This window comes from Leucopleurus acutus (assembly GCF_964270905.1).
Source record: "Leucopleurus acutus genome assembly, chromosome: 1".
NCBI lineage: Eukaryota > Metazoa > Chordata > Mammalia > Artiodactyla > Delphinidae > Leucopleurus > Leucopleurus acutus.
Genome location: NC_139142.1, coordinates 193,019,834 through 193,032,201, shown reverse-complemented (window position 1 = coordinate 193,032,201; position 12,368 = coordinate 193,019,834). Strand labels below are relative to the sequence as shown.

Here is a 12,368-nt window from a genome sequence, read left to right as displayed (position 1 = left end):
ACGGGAAAAGTTTTCCACCTCTGGGATATTATAAAGATGGTAAAATGCAAGAAAACCTTTAAATTATGGAATTAGAGCTTACCACCCACACAAGAAAATGGAGGTGATAGTTCTAATGATTGAAATAACGCTCTCATCAAAAGTCCATGATACATACATACACTACCAAATGTAAACTAGTTGGCTGGTGGGAAGCAGCTGCATAGCACAGGGAGATCAGCTCAGTGCTTTGCGATGACCTAGAGGGGTGGGATAGGGAGGATGGGAGGGAGGCTCAAGAGGGAGGGGATATGGGGACATGTGTATGCATATGGCTGATTCGCTTTGTTATGCAACAGGAACTAACACAGTATTGGGAAGCAATTATACTCCAATGAAGATATATATATATAAAAAAAGCCCATGATACTATTGATCGTGAATTCCTCTTTTGTGTCAGTGAGATTAATTCTGTACTTGATACAATGTATCTAAGTTTTAAATAGATCATTTTGGCTTTGCAAAGATATGGCTTCTAGTATCATTCTGATTGTACCACCAGGAGATTTCTCATTTCCCCTGTGAAGAAAAGGAAACAGCCAGATTGAATCATAATAATTAATAAACCCCCCTCCACAGCATTGGTTAAGCACTGCTCCACATCCTCTTGCAGTTTTTTTTTTTTTTAATCCTTTTACTCTTGACAAAAAAGGATGCTGAGAAGATGAGCAAGGCTTTAATCAGTGCTAAATCAAACCAAAGACTTAAACAGTTTCTGGAAATAACGTCCAGGTCATTCCACATCACTGACATTATGAGAAACAGATAGCATTCATGAACTACTGAAAGAAAAAAAAAACATAGTTTGAAACAAAAGTGTGCATTTAAGATCATATTGTCCCATTCTATTCCAGTGTCGAAAACTGGCATTCATTTCAGAAATCAACCTAATAGGATTGCAGGGATTTTTCTTGAATACATTAAATCATTCTCAGAAAAGAAAACTACTACTAAAAAAAAAAAAAAAAAAAAAATCAACGTGCTTCTCAGTTCTCTCAAAATTTAAGGCAGGGGCTTCCCTGGTGGCGCAGTGGTTGAGAGTCCGCCTGCCGATGCAGGGGACACGGGTTCGTGCCCCGGTCCGGGAAGATCCCACATGCCGCGGAGCGGCTGGGCCCGTGAGCCATGGCCGCTGTGCCTGCGCGTCTGGAGCCTGTGCTGCGCAACGGAAGAGGCCACAACAGTGAGAGGCCCGCGTACCGCACAAACAAACAAACAAAATTTAAGGCAGTATTCCTAATGGCACCCTAAGAATATCTTTTTTTTTTTTTTTTTTTTTTTTTGCCACACCACGTGGCTTGTGGAATCTTCATTCCCCGACAAGGGGTTGAACCCAGGCCCATGGCAGTGAAAGTGCGGAGCCCTAATCACTGGACCATCAGGGAAGTCCCTGTTTTTCGATGTCCTTTTTTTTTTTTTTTTTTTTTACGGCACCCTAAGAATAATATGATGTATTCCTTAAAAATCTTCTCACATACATCAATTTACCAGATCCCCATAACAAGTATATACCAATTTTAAGATTAAGAGATTAAGATTAAGAAACAGATTAAAAAATAGAGGCCTGTACAGATGAGAAAGGTACTCACTGATACTGTAATAAGAGTATCTTTTAAGTGTAAACCTAAGTTCCTTAAGAGTTAAACAAATGTCTAATGCCTAATTCACTTACTATTAAAAGTGGAGATCACAACATGTGCTAGGCAGCACTATAACATGGGGAAGTGGGGACACAGCACCGTTCCATGTCTGTTTAAAGTGTAAATTTCATGGGAATCCTTCAGACAACTATCAGACTTCTATCATCTTTCCTGATAACCAAAAAAGTAAAACAACTCCTTTTAAAGGGAAACCATTTCCTGTGACACCTTATCCTAGAAAACAAACCAAAAAATTGTGAGTAGATATTGAACAACGATGGTACCCACAGGGACTTCCCTGGCTGTCCGATGGTTAAGACTCCGCGTTTCCACTGCAGGGGGCACAGGTTGATCCCTGGTTGGGGAACTAAGATCCCACATGCTGAGAGGTACAGCCAAAAAAAAAAAAATTAGAGATTAAAAAAAAAAGAGGTACCCACAAATAATCTGAACTATCCTATAATACTGTGTACCTTAGAAAGTGACTGCATGTCAAAACGTTCCATTACATAAAGAAGGCTGCCCAACAAGCTTAAAATTCAATAATTTATTGTGTTATCTGTTTTATTGTCAGTTATCAGAATGAAGTATACCAAGAAGTCAATTAACTAAGACTTTATCCTTTAGACAATAATACACTGGTACTTTGGCTGATATCAAAGAATTTGAACTTGTAAAGAATTTTATAATACATTTTTTAAATGATACTTATTAGAAAGAAAGCCAGGATTTTAGCAAGTTAACTACAGAAGAACGTATAAATGCTAAAGCTGAAGTGAACAGGATGGTGGTCGCTCAGGGGATAATTTAAATGAAGTGAATTCTGATTTGCAACTTGAAAGTGTTGACAAATAGATGGGCAGGATTTAGGAAGCATTTTTAGTAGAACATGATAAGGAAAGACAGGAGGAAAGAAGAGCAAGACAGGTTTGGGTGGGTGTTAGGGGAGAAACAGAGATGCATTTGTCTGGAGGTGAAAGTTCTCCAAATCCCCACATGCTTTCATTAGTAAGTGAGTCGTTTACTTTCTCTTCTTTGAAGAGGGTTTGGAGACTATTTATTTCAAGATGTGATGGAAAATTAGAGTGAAAATTAAGTGTCTAGTGAGTTAGGCATGCAAAACCATCAGCATTTCCTCTCCATTCTATTCACCACCAAGTCTGCTCATCCTACTATATTCTTGATTTCTGTGAATGGTAAAACCAGCCATCTAGTCTACAAACTTGAATCTTTCTCCATGCCCTTCTCATTTAATCTGTCATCAAATCCTATAAAGCTACGTCCTAAGTATTTCTTGAAAATACTCCTTCTGGTTCCACTACTGCAGCGTATACTCTGGCCTGTTAATGGGTCTCAGGTCTGTGAGTCTCATCCCCCCACCCCACCCAGTTGCTAGCATGATCTTTCTAAAATAAAGAGTTAATTATGGTATTCTACTTAAAATTCCTCAGTGATATCTCATAGCTTTCAGAAACGTGTAAACTCATGGATCCTGCCTGATTTTCTAGCTTCATCTTCACAACCCCATGCATACATGTTTTGTTCCAGGCAAGCTGAGTGATACGTCCCTACTCGCTACCATGTTGTTTCCTCTGCTCACCAATTCACCTACATAACCGTCACTTGACTTTTAAACTTTGACTCCCACTTAATCATCTCTTCTAGAATGCCTTCTTTAATCCCTCAGTCTGATATCTGTGACTCTCCCATCCATAGCCCCAGGTCTAAAACATGATCATGGCCTGAAGCAGACTAGGCAAGAGCCATCCAGGCAGTTGTCCAGGGCACCAGCCTTCCAAAAGATTTACACGTCGTTAGGAACATTGCAGAGAGAATATAATGTTTATCAATACCACTGGTGCTTAGAAGGACTACTTCAACAAGGTTCTAGGAATCAGAGGTGAGAAGACCCAAGAATATGCTTGAATAAAGGATTTCTAAACTGCCTTTCAAAGAGGGTGAGTTTGGTTAGTTTCCATGTTTTTGTTTTGCTAGTAAGGTATGCAAGTTAGGAGTCCAAGCTGAGCTGCTTAGGACAGCACAGGAGAGGGAACCTCTGCCAATAGGTGTCCTTCTCTGTCCTTCCCTGCATTGTGCTTGTGGTGGGGGGTCTGTGCAAAAACTGTGGTCTCTCCCCAAAAGGAAAGTGGAACAAATGCTTAAAGAACATCAGTTTGAAGGGGAACCAAATATCTAACTAGATTTCTCAGGGTCCACCATGTTTCTGGCTGGTTCTGATCATAATATATATCATATGATCTTGTAATAAGTTGAATTACTTGCCTAAGTTCTCCATAAGCTTCCCAAGGACTGAAACTATGATTTTTTGTTTTGTTACAAATCTGAAAAAGGCACATGTTGACTCAAAGTGTGTGATCTGGGAAGATGATGATACAAAGATCAAGAGTTAGCAGTGTATATTTAACACTGTCCAGAGAAGAACGACCTTGAGTCAAACAGGTAAGAATATTCTGTTCACTCAAGAGGTATTCTATATTGTAGGATAACTACAGTTAATTGTGAGTGAAACATCCCTGAAAACTATCCTTCTCTCTTTGGTTTGACTTCATATTTACCAAATAAACTACTATTTCCAGGGTATCTTCTTAAAAGGGATGAGGAGTCTTAGGTGGAGAAGACCAAATATGTGGTCACTGGAAAGATATATCAACCATTATAAATCAATAAATGTACATTTTAGTTTATGTTAATTCTTCTATAAGTGTGATTAGTGGAAGATTGCATAATGTCCCTTTCTGAGGTCTTGGGAAAATCAAATAATTTATGTGTAATCATTTTCAAAGTTATAAAGCTCCTACATGTATTTTTTTCCTCTTTGATAAGAATGACCTGCATATTTCAAAGGATATTTTAGCTTTGATTGTTTTCTCCTTAAAATTTTATTTCATTTCGGTATGACTTTCGGCCAGTAGAAATTTTATGCTCTTGACCCAATTTAAACTAATATTTTCCTTCTTTCTTTTGCCAGTAAAATATTATTATACTCAACTTTTCTCAAGAGAAAGACGTTCTGTTTCTTCATAGTAGGCTACAACACTGAAGGGAAAAGGGGGTACCTTTTGACTTGACTCTTTTTCTGGAAAGTATACAGAATACTGTGAATAAGTAAGCTTTTCAGATCTTTTAGGATTAAGTTACATTACTTTAATAGAGAAGAACCCTAAACAGATGTGGAATTTACAAGAAATGATGTTTTTTCTGGTAATGACCCATGTTGATTTGGCAGTTGTTTAAATATTATGTCAGCCAATTATATTTAAAATCTCAAACAGATTGGAGAGATAGTCCCAGAAAAAAAAAGGTAATATCGAGGGCAAGTAAAATTATTTTCTGAAAACTTCTGCTATTTGATTTGAACCTTGTAAAATTCAAGACAAATATGAATAATCTCCAATCTTGTCAAACCAGGATGTCAAATCATTTTAACCAGGCCACTTGATCCAGTAGAAATGCTATTTTCTTGCATATCTTTTCTGTTAGATTAGGAAACTGTGTTGTGCTAAAATGAACAAGTTAACAATCCATTATGCAAAACCCATGGGTTAAATGTTTTGCAATTCCAAAATTTTAAGATTTTAGAAAGGTGAAGTCATGTGTTTGCCATATATTCAGTGTGGTAGTAATAATTGGCTCTCTGAAAAATGTGTGTGTGTATACATAAGTTTATTAAGACTTTTACTGATTAAACAATGTAAAACACAAAATTACAAATAATAATAAAATATACAATACTCTTTCCTGTAACTGTATATAACCAGTCAATTTCCACCAAATGCTTTAACTTATTTTTGCCCAGCTCAAAATGTTTACTCTATATCACTTGGTGCCAATCTCACTAATTTTACTTGTAATCATCACTTAGAACTGTATTAAGCAGGGTTGTTAATTGCAAATAACAGAAGTTACTCCGAACAAGTTTAAGCTTAAATTAAAATAAATTTATTAAAAGATAATAAATGGGCCAAAGATTCTCCAGAAAACCAGAGAATCAACTTTAGAGGTTGGCACCAGAAACAATACCCAGGTCACATCATTGAATTGCTTTTGGGGACCACTAAAGTGGCAGTAAAGTCATTAAAAAAGTAAGTCATAAATGGACAAAAATGTCAGATAAAAAGACCAGCAGCAGCACAGAAAGCTGAATGACTCAATGAGAACATGAGATAGTAAGTGCTGCAAACAAAACATATTGAGGGACTTCCCTGGCACGCCAATGGGTGAGACTTCGCGCTCCCAGTGCAGGGGACCTGGGTTGGATTCCTGGTCAGGGAACTAGGTCCCACGTGCCGCAACTAAGAGCTGGCACAGCCTAAATAAATAAATAAATAAATAAATAAATAAAATTTTAAAAAAATATTGAAAACCTAGAAGTTCTCTAATTTTAAAGAAAATGATATACTACAACATGGATTGCAAATCTGGGACGTGTGCTGTCAAGTATACCCCAAACAGTATTTTTTTACGTGGCTTCAAAAGAAAACCTATTGCTAGGCATATAGTTATAAAGTGTAATGTTGCCATGAATACAAGCAAGCCTAGTTTAATCTGAAATAAAGTTGAGTGATCTAAACATCAACGTGCATTGATATTTGCGCCTTAAAGAGTGCCAAAAAGAGTTTTTGTTGTTGTTTAAAAATGTTTTTAACTTCTGTTCAAAATGATTCCTAGCATTTTTTTCTTATTTTAGCATTTCTTATGAGCTCTGGAATATCTATTTTAAAGTTTCCATTTTGAAAAATGGCAACTTTTAATGGATTGAGAGAAACTATTTGCCGTGATTGTTTTTGAAAGTGAGTTGCTATTAAAATCTAACAAAAACTTCAAAGAGAACAATTTATTACCTTCTAAACTCGATTTTGATGAAAAAAGATTTTACAATTTTCATTAACATGTAATTTAAAAATCTCCTTTCTTTTTTCTCAAAAATCTTACAAGTTCACTATATTTTTTGACGTGGTAAAATAATTTCAAAGATAAGGTAGAAATTATAATAATTATAATAATTATAATAATAATATTATATAATTATAATAAATAAATAAAATTATAATAATTTTTCATGTCATAAACAGACCATACATTTTTATTTTAATACAGCCAAGATATGAAATCTATTTTTACAACATTAGAAAGAATCACAAATGTTTGGAAGTCCATTTTCACTAGCCTTCAACACAATTTTACAAAACAGTATACCTATTGGATACAAGAACATATAAATATTAGACAATCTAAATGTCTACTAACTGGCAAATGGATAGATTATGGTATTCGTACTATAGGATATTATACAGTAATAAAAATTAATGAACTATGGTTTCACTCATCTGCATGGATGAATTTTAAAGTTTTTAAATAAAAGGTCATGGAAGAATATATATAGTATGATTCCATTTACATAAATTTAAAAAGAGGCAAAACTAAACAGTGCAAAATTATAATACAAACAAGGGAATGATGAAGAGAAAATTTAGAATAGTGGTTACCTCTGAGGGAGAGAAGTAAATGTAATCAGAGGAGCCACAGTGGGTGTCACAGATGAGGAATGGTCTGTTAATAAAGCAAGGTGTGGGGCACATGGTTGCTTATTATTCCTCCTTAAACTGTAAGTGTACTTTACATACTCTGGAGAAAATGAGAGGTAAGAAAGTGGAGACCATATATGCAGACAACTCTTTTTGAAGAGGCTTGGTCTTGAATGGAACGTAAAGAAATAAAAGAGTAGATGGGGGGAAATGTGGATGTTTAGAGTTTTGGTTTGCTCTTATGCTTTATAAGATATGAAAACAGAGCATCTGAATGGCATAGAAAGAAAGGGGAGAGGTTGAAGAAACAGCAGAGGAGAGAACTGATGAAGCAAGTGATGTGAGGGCCCTGACCGGAACAGAAGCCAAGACACACCTGAAGGAATACCACCCAATTCAACCCAGCGGGAGGCAGGCGAGGAGAGAAACAGGTACAGCAGATTCAGACATTTGGTGGTGGGAAACCATGTCTTCACTGCTGGCTTGTTCCTCTTGACTGAGGCAAGGTTTTTAGCTGAGAGGGAAGGGCTAGAGTTGGTTTTAAGAAAAAGTGAAGGCATGAAATAAGTTTTGGATAGAGAACAAACCAACCACAGATAAAGGCAGGTACCCTCTTGAACAACTCACCATACCTATTTCCTTTGTCTGCCTAAAATGTATTTCCCTTCCTTTTCACCTAGAAAATCTTGCCATCCTTCAGGACTTACTTCTATTTCTATGTCCTCTGTGAAGCCTTTTCTGACTGGTCCATGGTAATCCTACAGCTCTTGACTGTATCATTTTTCACTTACTCATGACCTAACTGGCAGTAACTCTTCTGTGTTGTATCAATACATGATTTAATTTTACATGTTGCCTCCTTAATTACAGTTCTTGTGGGCAAAAATCATGTCTTTTTTTTTTTAAATAAATGTATTTTATTTATTTATTTTTGGCTGCGTTAGGTCTTTGTTGCGTGGGCTTTCTCTAGTTGTGGCGAGTGGAGGCTACTCTTCGTTGCGGTGCACGGGCTTTTCATTGCAGTGGCTTCTCTTGTGGAGCACGGGTTCTAGGCACACGGGCTTCAGCAGTTGTGGCTCGCAGGCTCAGTAGTTTTGGCTCGCGGGCTCTAGAACGCAGGCTCAGTAGTTGTGGCGTACGGGTTTAGTTGCTTCGCAGTATGTGGGATCTTCCCGGAACAGGGCTCGAACCCGTGTCCCCTGCATTGGCAGGTGGATTCTTAACCACTGCGCCACCAGGGAAGCCCCATGTCATTTTTTTTAAACACTGTCCCTCCCACTTTCAGAAAAATAGTGCATTCTCATACACACAGGAAAATTTACATGCGTTTTCTAAACATATCATTTACTGAAACAAATATCCTTATAAGCAAATGATAAAATAACTAAGACCTACGTGAATAAGTAAACTTTGAATCTTCCATTATTTTCTTGTAACGGCTCTTAGTTTTCAAGTTTTGGTTTTAAAATGTACATTTTAGAAGCCATAGATCCAAAGTTAACATAATTAGTTTAATTTTTAAATTTTTTAAACAGATTGCTTCGGCTCATTGAACGATTACAATTTTTTCTTGACAACTTGTAATATGTTTATGGAGGTAGTTTTCCCAGAAAAGGAAGTAGAATGTTATCAGCAAAGACAAATTATGTTAGGAATGCCATCTTGTGGTTGAGAGTAGTCCATTACACTAACAGGTCCTTTCACTGATAATCTTTAATTCAGAAATAAAACATCCAGGAAATTCACAAATGTAAATCACGTTTATAATGTATTGTTACTACAAAGAAGGAAAAACTATATATGTGCATCAACTGTATGTGATTTTAGTTACCAAAAAAGACAATGTTCATTGAAAAGAGAGACCATAGACAAATTATATAGGAATGGAGTCCAAATAATACAGGAAAACTGGTAGAACTAGAAACATACTTCCATGAAGACTATTCAAATACTCTGAATTTTGGAAAGCTTTTCTCTTGAAATAGATACATAATTTTATTTCCGTATCCACTACTAAGTAGTTCGGTGGATTATTACATTGTGGATTTAAATCTTGTGTCTTGGTTTTCAAACTACATCACCTTAACTCTACATATCTAAAGGGGAGTGAAGGCCAGAGCACTTATCTAATCTGGGTGGCGTAGAATACACATAATTAATTACAAGTCCGAAATGGAGAGTCAAAAACACTACTAGCCCTTTCTTAATAGATGAGCTTACTACTTCCTCCACAGAAGTTAACCATTAGAGTGGTAAATTATCTTCCTATTCAATAGAGAACTGGTAATGGTTACAGATGTACTACGGAACAACTATGCTTAAATATTTTAATTGCCAGATTGAATGCCAGACATTTTGGTCTGCTTAAAAGTGGGGGTGAGGGAGTAGAAACTGATATATGTCTCATGAGTGCAAAGCACAGCACAAGGGTCTGTGTACTATGCTACCTTTCTGTCACTTCCAGATTAAGGATCCGAGGAGCATGTGTAGGTATAATGTTCAGATCTAGAGATTAGGCTATTGAAATTCCGAAAGATAACAGATCTACATATAGACATACATATTTACATAAAAACCAAAATGTTATTTGTATTCCAAATCTACGTTTGTGATCAATTATTGCATGCTTATCACCAGAACATTTTTTTTTAACTCAGAAAACTTCTATATGAAGTGATTTTGTGCTAGTTTTTCCACGTGACTCTTCAGGACATTCACATCAGCTGCACAGACCTGGCACCCCATCTTCTCTTGCTGTTTTGTTCTCTCCAATAAAGCCTCATGAGGTGGAGGTAATGCATTGTATGAACTCAGTAAATAAACCTGACTTGACGAAGTCTGACTGATTTCTTTGATCTCTAAAGCCTGCATGATAGCAGGTGCAAACTTTGAGTAATGAGCTGTAGATGAGACGATCACTGGGCAGGTTTTATCTTGCATTCTGTCTGCAACTACTTTTGCAACAGCAGTGTGTGGATCCAAAATATACCCGGAAGTATTGTAGGTAGAGTGAATAGCTGCTAGGCACTCTCCCTCAGAGCACCAGTCAGCTACAAAATCCTGCTGAATTTTCTCAACTAGAATCTTTTCTATCTGGAAGTGATGCTGCTCTTCTAATTGATTAAATAATCTTGTCATTAATTGTCCATCTTTATTAGCCATCAAGTGTAAATGTCGCTCCAGGTTTGAAGATTTGAGAATATCAATTGCTGGTGAAAAGGTTTGTGCTAATTTTCTTTCCCTTAGATCATAATGTCCTGTTTTTATAAAATCAGTCAAAACATGGTTCTGATTAGAAGCACAAATAAATTTTCGAATAGGGATTCCCATGGTTTTGGCATACACTGCTGCTAAAATGTTACCAAAGTTTCCTGTGGGAATACACACATCGACTGGGCTTCCAAAAGAAATAAATCCTTGGCTAACGAGATCAAGGTATGCAGAAGCATGATAAACTACTTGGGGAAGCAGTCGGCCCCAGTTTATGGAATTAGCTGAACTTAACACTGTTCCGTATTCCACAGTAAGAAAGCCAGTAAAATCAGAATCCTGAAAAATCCTTTTTATAGATGTCTGGCAAAAATCAAAATCTGACTTGACACCTACTGCCCATCCATTTTCGTTCTGACTGCCAATTATTTGTGCTTTTTGAAAATCACTTACTCCATCCTCAGGGAAAAATGTGGCCACAGCTATTCTTTGCTTGTCATTCTTACTAAGACGACTAAAGCCATTTAAGACTGCACTCCCGGTGTCTCCTGAGGTGGCTACAAGTATCATGTAATTACAGCTTGGTGGAATACAGTGTGCAAAAAGATGGGGCATGAGCTGTAAAGACAAATCTTTAAATGATCCCGTTGGTCCATGGAACAACTCCAGGATGAACTGGTTGCCTGACAGGTGCCTGACAGGGGCAATTTTTGAGCAGGCAAAGTTTTCCCCATAAGCAGTTTCAATCATTTCTCCCAACCTGGAAGCAGGTATGTCAGCAGGATGTATACATTTTTCCAAGAGTATTTGTGCTCTTTCTACGTACGTTGCTCCTACGAGGCTTTTCCACTCCCCAAAGTTTAATTTTGGAAACTCCTTCTCAGGAACAAAAAGTCCACCATCAGGAGCTAACCCCTCAGTCACAGCTTCACTGAAGAATTTTGTTGGGACCTTCTGTTCACAGTCTTTAGGCCAAATGTGTCTTGTGGAAATGAATGTTTCTGAGTCCACATCTTGGTATCTTTTAACTGCATTCAGCACTTTGTCAGCTACCTCGTCCGGGGAAGCCCCATTTTCACATAAAACACGAGTATCGTACCACTTCTTATAATACTGTCTTCTAAACTTAAGTAAGTCTTTCATAGATGTTCCAGAATTCTGACCTACAATCCTATCTATTTTCATTAATTTTAGACGACTAACTATATCTATTGGAGGTACATCCAGATAAACAATTATTCCATTTTTCTTCAGATGCCACATGCTAGCATCATGCATTGGATTGGACCCAGTAAGGGAAATCACACTTCCAGATGCAGAGAAGTTTAACACAGCTTTTCCTTCCTCTTCTAAAAATTGCTCATTACCAACATCCTGCAATTTTTCAGACACACTCATATTCCAGGTTTTTTCAAGGATATCATTATCCACATCTATGACACAACAACCTAGTTTCTGACCTATTATTCTGCCTACTGTTGTTTTCCCAGCACCGGGTGGTCCCATCAGGATAATATTTTTGTCTCCAACAAGAGAGTAGATTGAGTGCCATGACTTCCTTAATTCTGCAAGTGCAAAGGTTCTTGAAAGAAATAGCTGTGCACGTTTATCCGTTTTCACATGTGTACTAGAAAAGCATTTCTGAGCTATTTGTTTCAGGTGCTGACATCGGTTAAAGTGGAGCATTCTCTTTTCACTTTTCTGCGCAAGCCAACCTAAAAACTGGCTTTGGCCCTTTCAAACATAAAAACAAACAAAAAAGACATTTGGTTACTAATTTCAAAAGACTATCCCAATAGGATTAAGTATAACCACGCCCACAGGACATACACTGTTTAACATTCTTCCAAATTTATGGGATATTTGAACCCAAATTCTCATTTATTTCATATTATCCTTTTAACAATCTTTTCAAGTCTCAAGATATTGAGTA

General features: G+C 37.0%; 1 protein-coding gene across 1 annotated transcript; it reads right to left on the bottom strand.

Annotated features, from left to right (window-relative positions):
* Positions 1 to 9,553: 9,553 nt before the first annotated feature.
* THNSL1 (threonine synthase like 1) lies at positions 9,554 to 12,149 on the bottom strand. The gene has a single exon (XM_082856528.1). The coding sequence runs from the start codon at positions 12,119 to 12,121 to the stop codon at positions 9,890 to 9,892; it is 2,232 nt and encodes a 743-aa protein (XP_082712654.1). The 5' UTR covers positions 12,122 to 12,149; the 3' UTR covers positions 9,554 to 9,889.
* Positions 12,150 to 12,368: the final 219 nt, after the last annotated feature.

Coding starts and splice junctions, on each gene's coding strand:
- THNSL1 (XM_082856528.1), bottom strand. CDS start 12,121: ATGCTCCACTTTAACCGATGTCAGCACCTGAAACAAATAGCTCAGAAA.